The following is a 13,326-nucleotide window of genomic DNA, read 5'->3' as shown; positions in this document are numbered from 1 at the left end:
CTTCTCCCTGGATTTTCTGCGTTAAAACTGCTCCTAGGCCGATGTCGCTGGCGTCTGTTTGCAACACGAACTTCTCGTTGAAGTCGGAGCAGGCGAGAACCGGCGCCTCCGTGAGTTTTCTTTTGAGTTCCTCGAACGCATCTTGCTGCTCCTGCTCCCGTTGCCATTTCTTTCCTTTCTTGAGTAGCTAAGACATGGGCTGCACTACGCTGGCAAAGTTGGGTACAAATCTCCTGTACCATGACGCAATCCCTAGACATCTCCTCAACTCCTTGCATGTGGTGGGCGGACTCAGTCGCCGTACTGCCGAAATCTTGTCGGGATCCGTGTGAATTCCCTCCTCACTGATGACGTGTCCCAAGTACACCAGGCTGCGCTTAAAGAAACTGCATTTCTTCGCGTTGAGACGAAGGTTCGCCTTTCGTAGCCGTCGAAATACTTCTTGTAGATGCTGCACATGCTCCTCCAGAGTGCGGCCGATGATGATGATGTCATCCAAATACGCAAACGCGTTGGGCTCCATGTCCGGTCCTATGACGCTGTCGAGCGCCCGATGGAATGGGGCTGGTGCTGAGTGGAGGCCAAACGGCATCACTTTCCAGTGGTACAAGCCCCTCCCGGGGACTGTAAATGCTGTGCACTCGCGGCTGGACTCGGCTACAGGGATTTGCCAATATCCGCTCTTCAAATCGAGCGTCGATATGTACTTGGCATGGCGCAGACGCTCCCAGATGTGTGTTATCCTTGGCAGCGGGTATGCATCTGGAATAGAATGGGCATTTAGTTGTCGAAAATCTACACATAGTCGCATCTCTCCAGATTTCTTGCCCACGAGTACAATAGGGGCACTGTGGGGGCTCCGAGAAGGCTCTATACAGTCGTTGCGTAGCAGTTCGTCGATCTGCTCATCGATAATCCTCTGCATCGCGGGATTCTTAGGAAAATACCTCTGTTTGATGGGCTTATCATCTCGCATCGTGATCGTATGCTCAGCGATATTTGACACTCCCGTCAATCCTTCGAATTTGGCCAATTCCTCCTGTAGGAATTTGTTTACCCAGGGTTCTAATTCTTCTTGCTCGGCGTTTGCGGTGATTGCGGCTAGTGCTACTCCAGTGTCAGGCGTGTATCCTGGTCTGACTGGGGAAGGCGCTCGCCCTTCCTCTACTGGTTCCGCTGAAACAGTAGCATGATTCCGTCGAAATGGATTATTTCGCACGGCGTTGTCGTCTCGAGACCCTAAAATACTGCTGGTCGGGGTGGTTTGCACCTCGTTATCTGGATCGTTGTTTGCTGGAGTGAACGCATTTGTCAAGAGAGGAGGCATAGCTAAGTCGTTAGTGGGGCTGCTTATTAGGAGAGGGTACAGCTGCAGCGAAGCGCGGCCGCATTGGAGAGTGGCAGACATGCCCGGCTGGGTACGACGGCAACACTCGAGAGTGCGTACTCCTCTGCGACCACAATCCCAACAAAAGAGGACTATGGGATTGCGACATGTAGCTAAACGGTGACCCTCCTGGGCACAATTCCTGCAAGCAAGACTGAAGTTCGGCACCATTGACCTGTTCCCCACTCGAGGAACTGATTGTAAAACTGTGGCTGGGGTGGGTGGTCGTCTGGCCGGTCGTGTGAAATTCTGTTGACCTATTGGTGATGCTCCTGCATACGCTGGGATCTCGTACTCGTTCCTTCTAGGCGCTGGTTGTGGTTCGGCCAACATTCTGGCATGGCTTCCTGTGCTCCGATCGCGGGTGACCTCGTAGTTTACCGCTAAAGTGGTAAGTTGCTCCAAAGTGGTGAAGTCGTGCCTCCTTGCGTACATCTGGTACTCCGGTTGGAGATTTTCATAGATCCGGTCCAACTCCTGCTCCGCATTATACCCCGCTCTGTGCATCATGAGTCTGATGTTGACTAGGTATTGTTTGAAAGTCTCTCCCCGTCGCTGATCTCTGGTGCGGATCTCATCCTCGAGTCGCTGAAAGTACCTGGGTGGCAGAAAGAAGTCAAGAAACGCCTTCTTGAAGTTCGTCCAAGATTTTCCTAGCAGCTGGCTTGTCCGAAACCAGTGCTCAGCTGTATCCGTCAAAAGACCAGGGAAGGCCTGCGGCATCTTCTCCACGTCAACTTCGTGTGCGGTGGCTCGTTCCTCGAGGTGTTGGATGAAGGTTATGGGGTCCGTGGTCCCGTCAAAAGTGATTCCCCAATTCTTCAGCTTTTCCGCTAGCGTGGCTGCGGACATCTCTGATTTCCTGGGAAAAATATCCCGCTTGACCGGATGGATCTCCGTGTCTCCGACTACATCGGCGGCACCACGGCCTTCCAGTGCTGGCACCTGAAGCTGTGTTGGACCCGGTGGGTGTGGGTTCGGAGTCGGTGAACGCTGCTTCCTATCCGTTAGGGCGGCTGTAATTTCCGCTTCGCAATCCTGTAGCCGCTCGGCTATCTCCAGCACGTGGTCGTCCCGATTATTAAAAGCAGACAGCCGGCTCCTCATTTCCTCAACTGTTCCGGTTGCTTCCAAGGAAAACTCCTTCAGAATCGCCTCAAATTCCCGCTTCCGGAGATACGAAATCCAACGCGCCCCCATATTGCTGTGAAATAATAGTTAACTGGCAAACGACAGGAAAAGTTTCGATAGGACGAGAGAAATTCTTGGACGAGGGTCAAACGATGTTCGAACTGGTTAAAATCTTCATTGAAAATTTTATTTTATTTGTCACCAAGAATTCACTGAATTCCCACGTGCAACGATGGTGACCACAATCCGATGTCAAACGACGATTTAATTCCTAAATTTTCTCGACGGTGATTAAATTTTGTTCGACGACGATGTAGTTTTAAATTTTTCCACGACGATGTTTTTGAGAGCTGCCGATGCACGTGTTGACTCGGCGATGGTTATATGAGAAGCCCCCAACGATGTGATCCCGTTGCCTGTACTTGATCGACTCCTGCTCGTGTGAGAGGGACGACGATGAGAGTGAAAACGAAAAAAACAAAATGGCTGCGCTGTAGGGAGTATACGTTAGCTTTTCCCTACCTCGTTCTTTCGAAACTCTCGTGACCTGAGTTGGCTAGCCTAGAGGGCTCTCGCTCTCTCTCTCTTTCCGATTATCTGCCTGTATGTGTTTCGTCCTCACTTGATTTGCTGGCCACGTGAGCTTGGAACAAAGAATCTCTGATTTTAGGTTATGTACTTTGCTCTGCTTAGAAATACATGTATGTGTGTCTGCGTGCGTTAGAAATTTCTCGCTGTGTGTGGGTATACTTTTGTATAAGTTCTCCCGAATGCCATGTGCTCTGCTTAAATTCTAAGTTTTTTTTTCTGAGGTTATGTTCGATGCGCTGGTATATTTTTGAATATATATATATTTTCCTGTTTCCTGCCCTAGAAATTTTTGTGTCCCTCGATATATGACTCTCCTTACGTTCCGACTTAAAAATTTCGCTTCTAAGTGACTGAACCGAAAATTTTCAAACTCTGTACACAGATGGGTATTTAGGCCATATTTAGGTCGTCTAAAATTTTCGTAAAACCCATGTCCCTGTTCGGGCTCCATTCTGTAAAGAAGTCTCGTAGGCTTTGTAAAGATATGGGACAAAAAGGTCTAAGACGAAAATCGGTTGGCTGGCGTGAGATGTAGAGTGCCAGCCACCGGGGTACGGAGTGAGAGAAACAGTTTATTCGGTGTCTGTAGCAGAGTGAAAAGCGTCAGCGGTAACGCGCATTTGGGCCTGGCTCATAGCATTCGCTACGAGAAGGCCGAGAGAGAGGGGATCGATTATGGGGACAACTTTTCCCTAGGGCAGAATTTATGGCCTAAAATCTAGGCATTTGTCTGGAAATATTCATATTTATCCGTGGCCAGCTTGTTTGGATTTTTTTCCCCTACGAGTTGCATTAAAATCAGGCGAGAAATACTTTTATTGGGGTATTTTTATTGATTCATTTGTAACTCGAGTTTCTACTTTATTTTGTTTTCCCAGTGTAGTCGGGCGCGAGTTGGCTCAATACAGCCGGCAGTGATAAAAGAAGAAGAATAAATTTTCCTTTTAAAAAAATATTTCCCGAAGTTCCTTTGGAAAGAGGGTGTGGCAGTGCGTAGTATTTTTAATATCTGAGAAATATTTTTATTTAATTAATGAGCAACGGGTTTCCTAAAGTTGGGTCCACCCCTTCCTCTCGGTGTAGTCAGCTCGGAAATCAAATCGGAAATCAAAGTAGTCAAAGGGAAAAATAACAACATGGCAGCGGCAAATTTTGTGTTCAGATATGTAAGAAAATATTCTTTGTTTAAATTCTTGGTTCATGTTTTTTTTTCTCAGTGCTCGCAATTAACGGGTTAGGTTAGGTCATGGTTTATAAATTCTAGCCTACTCTGGGCGAAACCGCATCGAGGCCTTCGAGAAATTTCTCATTGCACGGGACTCTCACGCTCTCACGCACACACACACGCGTGACTCCGGGTGCTCCGCCGCTGGTCCTGGGCAGGCACACTCTCCTCGAGGTCGTCTAGGTAAACTCCTTCCTGGGTCACTTGGCATCAGCCCGAAGGCAAAAGACTCCTGTTGTCCACATAAATATGCTCTGCTCGCACTTCTGATCCATTGCGCCGCCTTTGCAAGAGTCCCCTGCTTCTCGCACTTCTGGTCCGGTGCGCCGCGTTTTCCAAAAGTCCAAAAGTGAACTGCTCGCACTTCTGGTCCGGTGCGCCGCGTTTTCCAAAAGAGAGACCTGATTCTGATCCCGTGCACCGCCTTTGCAAAAATGACTCCTCGCACTTCTGATCCCGTGCACCGCCTTTTCCAAAAGAGAGCTCCTGTTTCTGATCCCGTGCACCGCCTTTGCAAAAATGACTCCTAGCACTTCTGATCCCGTGCACCGCCTTTTCCAAAAGAGAGCTAGTCAAGCTTTGCCGCCGCGTTTTGTTCAAGTTTTCGGCTGCTCTGGGTTTTTTCCACTTGTCGAAGTTTCGGTACTCCTTTTCTCTCGCTCTTCCCTTGGCGCGTGCCAATTTTCGGGGGTTGTTTTCCTCCTCGATCGCATGTCCTCTCTCGCTTGCTCCTGTGCGGCGCTGCACTTATCGTGGTGAATATTTCGTTACTCTCCTGGTGTGTGTGTGTGTGTGTGGCTACTGCTGATGTGAGAACGGAGGGGGAAAAGGTAAACAGAACCTATCGCTTAGGCTGAGCTAAAATAATTATTGTGTATCAATATAACTACAAATCTTATGATTATTGGCTAAGCTTATATATTAAATGCACTGTGCAATGTTTTTTTTTACAAAATTATTCGCGAGGGTTTTGTTTGCTGTTGGCGCTGGCGATGTAGCTGCTAGCTGGCGTTGTTGTTGGCGCTGGCGGCCGATGCTGTTGGCGCTGGCGATGTTGTAGCTGCTAGCTGGCGATGTTGTTGGCGCTGGCGGGCGATGTTGTTGGCGCTGGCGGCCGATGCTGTTGGCGCTGGCGATGTTGGTGGCGCTATTTGTGAGGGGTCAAACGACTCCTCACATTCCCCTCCTACTTCGGGGGGCGTTGAGAAATGTGGGTGGCCGTGGCTTGCGTGTTGTCATGCGCCACAGGTGTGACGGGTTGTCCGACGCCATGTCTGTAGGGGAGAACAAAAGGGTATTAGTGCTTTGTTTTAACGATTACTAACTGGGTTTTTACTTTACTTTGTACGGGCCCTCGTACTTGGGTGCTAGCTTAGCGGCAAAGTTATCCGCTGCCCTGGACAAATGATGCTGTTTTACGAAGACCAGCGATCCTATGGTCGGTCTCCACGCACGTCGCCTGAGATCGTAATGCTTCCGCTGCTCCAACGAAGCTCTCTGAGTGTTCTCCTGTACTACCTTGAAAATGTCCCGTAGCAATTCCGCTTTCGCTTCGGGTGAACGTGGCGCTTGGCTTGGTCCTGGAGTCACTTCATCATACAAGGCTCCTGGGAGTCGTGGCTCTCTGCCTTGGACGATGAACGCTGGACTGAATCCGGTTGATTCTGAGATGCTGCTATTAATTGCCAGATTCAGTTCGGGCAGAAGTTCGTCCCACGTCGTCTGCTTGTCCTCGATATACTGGGCGACCATCGTTTTAATGGTGCGATTGGCCCTATCTGTCGGGTTCTGCTGCGGAGTATAAGATGCTGTATGTTGGATCTCCATTCCCGCCTGCTTGCAGAAGGCTATGAATGAACGACTCGTAAACTGTGTCCCATTATCGCAGACAAATGTTCGGGGAATACCAAAGTGATTCAAAATCCTCTCCCGAAAGGATTTTTCGAGATGCGCCGAAGCAGCTTTTCTCAAGGGGACCACCTCAACCCATTTCGAAAAGGCGTCGAAGAATACGAGCAGCATCGTATTCCCACTCTTGGATCGCGGAAGGGGCCAATAAAATCGGCGCAGACAGTATCGAACGGCTCGTTAATCTGTCTGGTGAACATTTTACCCGCCGGTTTGGTTTGGCTGACTTTGAACCGTTGGCAAGTGTCACACTTGCGGACATACCTGGCAATATCGCGGAAAAGACCTGGCCAGTAATATCTCTGGGCGATGCGGGTGGTTGTCTTCCTCATTCCGAGATGTCCTGCCGTCGGCTGGTCATGGCATTCCGACAGTACTCGCTGTCGGTGTTCCTTGGCTACGCACAGTTTCCAGGGCACGGAGTCTTCGTCGTCAGGTCGGGATCCGATATGCCGATAGAGCTGTTGGTTCTCGTACGCGTAGTCCGGGTAATCTTCAGGCCTGTCCTGAACAAGTTTCAGCATCCGCTGGTACCATGTGCATCCCGGCTTATCCTCCTGGATCATCTGAAGTACTTCCAAAGGCTGTCGAGAAAGTGCATCTGCAACAATGTTCTGGCTCCCGCGTCGATAGGTGACGTCAAACTGGTACTGCTGCAGTTCAAACGCCCAGCGCGCTATGCGGCCGGTGGGATTATCAATCGAGTTGAGCCACTTCAAGGCGAGGTGGTCCGTTATCACCTCAAATCGATAACCTTCCAAGTAGCATCTGAGTTTCCTGATGGCCCATATGATAGCCAGACACTCCTTTTCTGTGGCGGAGTAGTTCTCCTCGGCGGCGATGAGGCGTCTGCTGGCGAATGCGTTCTCGTTGACTCGTTCTTCTCCCTGGATTTTCTGCGTTAAAACTGCTCCTAGGCCGATGTCGCTGGCGTCTGTTTGCAACACGAACTTCTCGTTGAAGTCGGAGCAGGCGAGAACCGGCGCCTCCGTGAGTTTTCTTTTGAGTTCCTCGAACGCATCTTGCTGCTCCTGCTCCCGTTGCCATTTCTTTCCTTTCTTGAGTAGCAAAGACATGGGCTGCACTACGCTGGCAAAGTTGTGTACAAATCTCCTGTACCATGACGCAATCCCTAGACATCTCCTCAACTCCTTGCATGTGGTGGGCGGACTCAGTCGCCGTACTGCCGAAATCTTGTCGGGATCCGTGTGAATTCCCTCCTCACTGATGACGTGTCCCAAGTACACCAGGCTGCGCTTAAAGAAACTGCATTTCTTCGCGTTGAGACGAAGGTTCGCCTTTCGTAGCCGTCGAAATACTTCTTGTAGATGCTGCACATGCTCCTCCAGAGTGCGGCCGATGATGATGATGTCATCCAAATACGCAAACGCGTTGGGCTCCATGTCCGGTCCTATGACGCTGTCGAGCGCCCGATGGAATGGGGCTGGTGCTGAGTGGAGGCCAAACGGCATCACTTTCCAGTGGTACAAGCCCCTCCCGGGGACTGTAAATGCTGTGCACTCGCGGCTGGACTCGGCTACAGGGATTTGCCAATATCCGCTCTTCAAATCGAGCGTCGATATGTACTTGGCATGGCGCAGACGCTCCCAGATGTGTGTTATCCTTGGCAGCGGGTATGCATCTGGAATAGAATGGGCATTTAGTTGTCGAAAATCTACACATAGTCGCATCTCTCCAGATTTCTTGCCCACGAGTACAATAGGGGCACTGTGGGGGCTCCGAGAAGGCTCTATACAGTCGTTGCGTAGCAGTTCGTCGATCTGCTCATCGATAATCCTCTGCATCGCGGGATTCTTAGGAAAATACCTCTGTTTGATGGGCTTATCATCTCGCATCGTGATCGTATGCTCAGCGATATTTGACACTCCCGTCAATCCTTCGAATTTGGCCAATTCCTCCTGTAGGAATTTGTTTACCCAGGGTTCTAATTCTTCTTGCTCGGCGTTTGCGGTGATTGCGGCTAGTGCTACTCCAGTGTCAGGCGTGTATCCTGGTCTGACTGGGGAAGGCGCTCGCCCTTCCTCTACTGGTTCCGCTGAAACAGTAGCATGATTCCGTCGAAATGGATTATTTCGCACGGCGTTGTCGTCTCGAGACCCTAAAATACTGCTGGTCGGGGTGGTTTGCACCTCGTTATCTGGATCGTTGTTTGCTGGAGTGAACGCATTTGTCAAGAGAGGAGGCATAGCTAAGTCGTTAGTGGGGCTGCTTATTAGGAGAGGGTACAGCTGCAGCGAAGCGCGGCCGCATTGGAGAGTGGCAGACATGCCCATGCCCAATAGTACGTCTTCCATGAACGAAGGGAAAACTACCAGAGACTTGGTTATCTCCTTGCGTGAGCCTTCCGCCAGGCTGACATGAGTGTGTACCGACCGTACGTTATGTGGCGTCCCTACACGTTGAACAACTCGTTCGCTCACGAAGCTTCTGCTAGCTCCGGTGTCTATGGTAGCGTTAAACTCCTGACCCTCGATTTGCACCTGCGCGATAATTCTGCTCGACTGAACCTGTAAGATTTCTCCTAATTCCGGGGAAGACTCCTCTCGTTTCCCGGCTGGGTACGACGGCAACACTCGAGAGTGCGTACTCCTCTGCGACCACAATCCCAACAAAACAGGACTATGGGATTGCGACATGTAGCTAAACGGTTACCCTCCTGGGCACAATTCCTGCAAGCAAGACTGAAGTTCGGCACCATTGACCTGTTCCCCACTCGAGGAACTGATTGTAAAACTGTGGCTGGGGTGGGTGGTCGTCTGGCCGGTCGTGTGAAATTCTGTTGACCTATTGGTGATGCTCCTGCATACGCTGAGATCTCGTACTCGTTCCTTCTAGGCTCTGGTTGTGGTTCGGCCAACATTCTGGCATGGCTTCCTGTGCTCCGATCGCGGGTGACCTCGTAGTTTACCGCTAAAGTGGTAAGTTGCTCCAAAGTGGTGAAGTCGTGCCTCCTTGCGTACATCTGGTACTCCGGTTGGAGATTTTCATAGATCCGGTCCAACTCCTGCTCCGCATTATACCCCGCTCTGTGCATCATGAGTCTGATGTTGACTAGGTATTGTTTGAAAGTCTCTCCCCGTCGCTGATCTCTGGTGCGGATCTCACCCTCGAGTCGCTGAAAGTACCTGGGTGGCAGAAAGAAGTCAAGAAACGCCTTCTTGAATTTCGTCCAAGATTTTCCTAGCAGCTGGCTTGTCCGAAACCAGTGCTCAGCTGTATCCGTCAAAAGACCAGGGATGGCCTGCGGCATCTTCTCCACGTCAACTTCGTGTGCGGTGGCTCGTTCCTCGAGGTGTTGGATGAAGGTTATGGGGTCCGTGGTCCCGTCAAAAGTGATTCCCCAATTCTTCAGCTTTTCCGCTAGCGTGGCTGCGGACATCTCTGATTTCCTGGGAAAAATATCCCGCTTGACCGGATGGATCTCCGTGTCTCCGACTACATCGGCGGCCGAGGCCGAGGGGCCTTCCAGTGCTGGCACCTGAAGCTGTGTTGGACCCGGTGGGTGTGGGTTCGGAGTCGGTGAACGCTGCTTCCTATCCGTTAGGGCGGCTGTAATTTCCGCTTCGCAATCCTGTAGCCGCTCGGCTATCTCCAGCACGTGGTCGTCCCGATTATTAAAAGCAGACAGCCGGCTCCTCATTTCCTCAACTGTTCCGGTTGCTTCCAAGGAAAACTCCTTCAGAATCGCCTCAAATTCCCGCTTCCGGAGATACGAAATCCAACGCGCCCCCATATTGCTGTGAAATAATAGTTAACTGGCAAACGACAGGAAAAGTTTCGATAGGACGAGAGAAATTCTTGGACGAGGGTCAAACGATGTTCGAACTGGTTAAAATCTTCATTGAAAATTTTATTTTATTTGTCACCAAGAATTCAGTGAATTCAGTGCAACGATGGTGACCACAATCCGATGTCAAACGACGATTTAATTCCTAAATTTTCTCGACGGTGATTAAATTTTGTTCGACGACGATGTAGTTTTAAATTTTTCCACGACGATGTTTTTGAGAGCTGCCGATGCACGTGTTGACTCGGCGATGGTTATATGAGAAGCCCCCAACGATGTGATCCCGTTGCCTGTACTTGATCGACTCCTGCTCGTGTGAGAGGGACGACGATGAGAGTGAAAACGAAAAAAACAAAATGGCTGCGCTGTAGGGAGTATACGTTAGCTTTTCCCTACCTCGTTCTTTCGAAACTCTCGTGACCTGAGTTGGGTAGTCTAGAGGGCTCTCGCTCTCTCTCTCTTTCCGATTATCTGCCTGTATGTGTTTCGTCCTCACTTGATTTGCTGGCCACGTGAGCTTGGAACAAAGAATCTCTGATTTTAGGTTATGTACTTTGCTCTGCTTAGAAATACATGTATGTGTGTCTGCGTGCGTTAGAAATTTCTCGCTGTGTGTGGGTATACTTTTGTATAAGTTCTCCCGAATGCCATGTGCTCTGCTTAAATTCTAAGTTTTTTTTTCTGATGTTATGTTCGATGCGTTGGTATATTTTTGAATATATATATATTTTCCTGTTTCCTGCCTTAGAAATTTTTGTGTCCCTCGATATATGACTCTCCTTACGTTCCGTCTTAAAAATTTCGCTTCTAAGTGACTGAACCGAAAATTTTCAAACTCTGTACACAGATGGGTATTTAGGCCATATTTAGGTCGTCTAAAATTTTCGTAAACCCCATGTCCCTGTTCGGGCTCCATTCTGTAAAGAAGTCTCGTAGGCTGGGATATACTCAGTCCCGCCAGGGTCTCTTTTCCGAAAATATTTGTAAAGATATGGGACAAAAAGGTCTAAGACGAAAATCGGTTGGCTGGCGTGAGATGTAGAGTGCCAGCCACCGGGGTACGGAGTGAGAGAAACAGTTTATTTGGTGTCTGTAGCAGAGTGAAAAGCGTCAGCGGTAACGCGCATTTGGGCCTGGCTCATAGCATTCGCTACGAGAAGGCCGAGAGAGAGGGGATCGATTATGGGGACAACTTTTCCCTAGGGCAGAATTTATGGCCTAAAATCTAGGCATTTGTCTGGAAATATTCATATTTATGTGTGGCCAGCTTGATTGGATTTTTTTTCCCTACGAGTTGCATTAAAATCAGGCGAGAAATACTTTTATTGGGGTATTTTTATTGATTCATTTGTAACTCGAGTTTCTACTTTATTTTGTTTTCCCAGTGTAGTCGGGCGCGAGTTGGCTCAATACAGCCGGCAGTGATAAAAGAAGAAGAATAAATTTTCCTTTTAAAAAAATATTTCCCGAAGTTCCTTTGGAAAGAGGGTGTGGCAGTGCGTAGTATTTTTAATATCTGAGAAATATTTTTATTTAATTAATGAGCAACGGGTTTCCTAAAGTTGGGTCCACCCCTTTCTCTCGGTGTAGTCAGCTCGGAAATCAAATCAGAAATCAAAGTAGTCAAAGGGAAAAAGAACAACATGGCAACAACATGTGTTCAGATATGTAAGAAAATATTCTTTATTTACATTCTTGGTTCATGTTTTTTTTCTCAGTGCTCGCAATTAACGGGTTAGGTTAGGTCATGGTTTATAAATTCTAGCCTACTCTGGGCGAAACCGCATCGAGGCCTTCAAGAAATTTCTCATTGCACGGGACTCTCGCTGGCCAAAACGCGGTTCACTCCACTCACTCACCCGTCTCGCTCTCACGCACACACACACGCGTGACTCCGGGTGCTCCGCCGCTGGTCCTGGGCCGGCACACTCTCCTCGAGGTCGTCTAGGTAAACGCCTTCCTGGGTCACTTGGCATCAGCCCGAATGCAAAAGACTCCTGTTGTCCACATAAATTTGCTCTGATCGCACTTCTCATCCCGTGCGCCGCCTTCGCAAGAGTCCCCTGCTTCTCGCACTCCTGGTCCGGTGCGCCGCGTTTTCCAAAAGTCACCTGCTCGCACTTCTGGTCCGGTGCGCTGCGTTTTCCAAAAGTGAACTGCTCGCACTTCTGGTCCGGTGCGCCGCGTTTTCCAAAAGAGAGACCTGTTTCTGATCCCGTGCACCGACTTTGCAAAAATGACTCCTCGCACTTCTGATCCCGTGCACCTCCTTTTCCAAAAGAGAGCTCCTGTTTCTGATCACGTGCACCGCCTTTGCAAAAATGACTCCTCGCACTTCTGATCCCGTGCAACGCCTTTTCCAAAAGAGAGCTAGTTAAGCTTTGCCGCCGCGTTTTGTTCAAGTTTTCGGCTGCTCTGGGTTTTTTCCACTTGTCGAAGTTTCGGTACTCCTTTTCTCTCGCTCTTCCCTTGGCGCGTGCCAATTTTCGGGGGTTGTTTTCCTCCTCGATCGCATGTCCTCTCTCGCTTGCTCCTGTGCGGCGCTGCACTTATCGTTGTGTGTTGGTCCCACCAAATTTATATTAATTAAATTTATAACGTGACCGCCCAGTAGCTCATTGAGGAAGCACAGAATTCACGGGTTCGTATTGGGTTTATTGCGGGTATATTATTACAAGTGTCTTAGTCGCTTGGTTGGCCTGGACTCGTTGCTTGTGACCTTCGGTGCTTCCGACGGTCCTGATTGACTCGACGACCTCTCGCCTTGATGACTCGGTGCTCCTGTCCTGTAGCTCCCCGAAGATACTCGCAGCTCCCTGAAGATCCTCGCCGCTCCCTGAAGAGCCTCGCAGCTCCCTGAAGACGCTCGCTCGCTGATCGCTTCTCACGCGTGACTTGGTGACTGCTGGTACCGACTCGGACTCGCGAGGGGTATCGGCCGTACGGGCTTAGGGAAGCGTCACCATTCTCAGACTAGGGTGAACAGAAGCTGCGCTCTCCAGGATCGCTCCTTTCGACACACCGCCGCCTGACCCTTGCTCTGTCCCGGATGGTCCCACTGGGGTTTCTGCTCAGCCCGCGCGGACTGTCAAGGCGGAACGCCAGGAAGCTGCCTCGCGCCTTACTTCGCTTCCACGCCTAGTGTAAACGAACGTTCCACCCTAGCCTCACCCTTTTGCCTTTTGTCCGGGACGTTTCCGCGTGGCTTTTGGTACTCGGGGTTCGGGCACGCCGCTCCGGGACCTCCCAAGTCGAATCCGTAGGGCTCTCCTGGAT

The 13,326-nt window shown here is 50.0% G+C and overlaps 1 protein-coding gene and 1 long non-coding RNA gene across 3 annotated transcripts in view; one reads left to right on the top strand and one right to left on the bottom strand.

The window, feature by feature from the left end:
- Window positions 1-13,326, top strand: part of LOC139353662 (uncharacterized) — a 397,947-nt gene that overhangs the window by 330,947 nt on the left and 53,674 nt on the right. The gene's annotated exons all lie outside the window — the stretch shown is intronic.
- LOC139353521 (uncharacterized) lies at window positions 5,433-6,134 on the bottom strand. The gene is made up of 2 exons (XM_070997885.1): window positions 5,676-6,134; window positions 5,433-5,608 (listed from the first exon to the last, which is right to left on the bottom strand). The coding sequence occupies exons 1-2, from the start codon at window positions 6,084-6,086 to the stop codon at window positions 5,570-5,572; spliced, it is 450 nt and encodes a 149-aa protein (XP_070853986.1). The 5' UTR covers window positions 6,087-6,134; the 3' UTR covers window positions 5,433-5,569.

This window comes from Drosophila suzukii, chromosome Y, assembly GCF_043229965.1.
Source record: "Drosophila suzukii chromosome Y, CBGP_Dsuzu_IsoJpt1.0, whole genome shotgun sequence".
Lineage (NCBI taxonomy): Eukaryota > Metazoa > Arthropoda > Insecta > Diptera > Drosophilidae > Drosophila > Drosophila suzukii.
This window is presented reverse-complemented; position numbering and strand designations above follow the sequence as displayed.

Bases quoted from the DNA above. Each gene is read 5' to 3' on its own strand.
- LOC139353521 (XM_070997885.1), bottom strand. From the start codon at position 6,086: ATGGTCGCCCAGTATATCGAGGACAAGCAGACGACGTGGGACGAACTT. The intron at 5,609-5,675 runs GTAAAGTAAAAA...TCTCCCCTACAG, and splicing joins AGTACGAGGGCCCGTACAAA to ACATGGCGTCGGACAACCCG.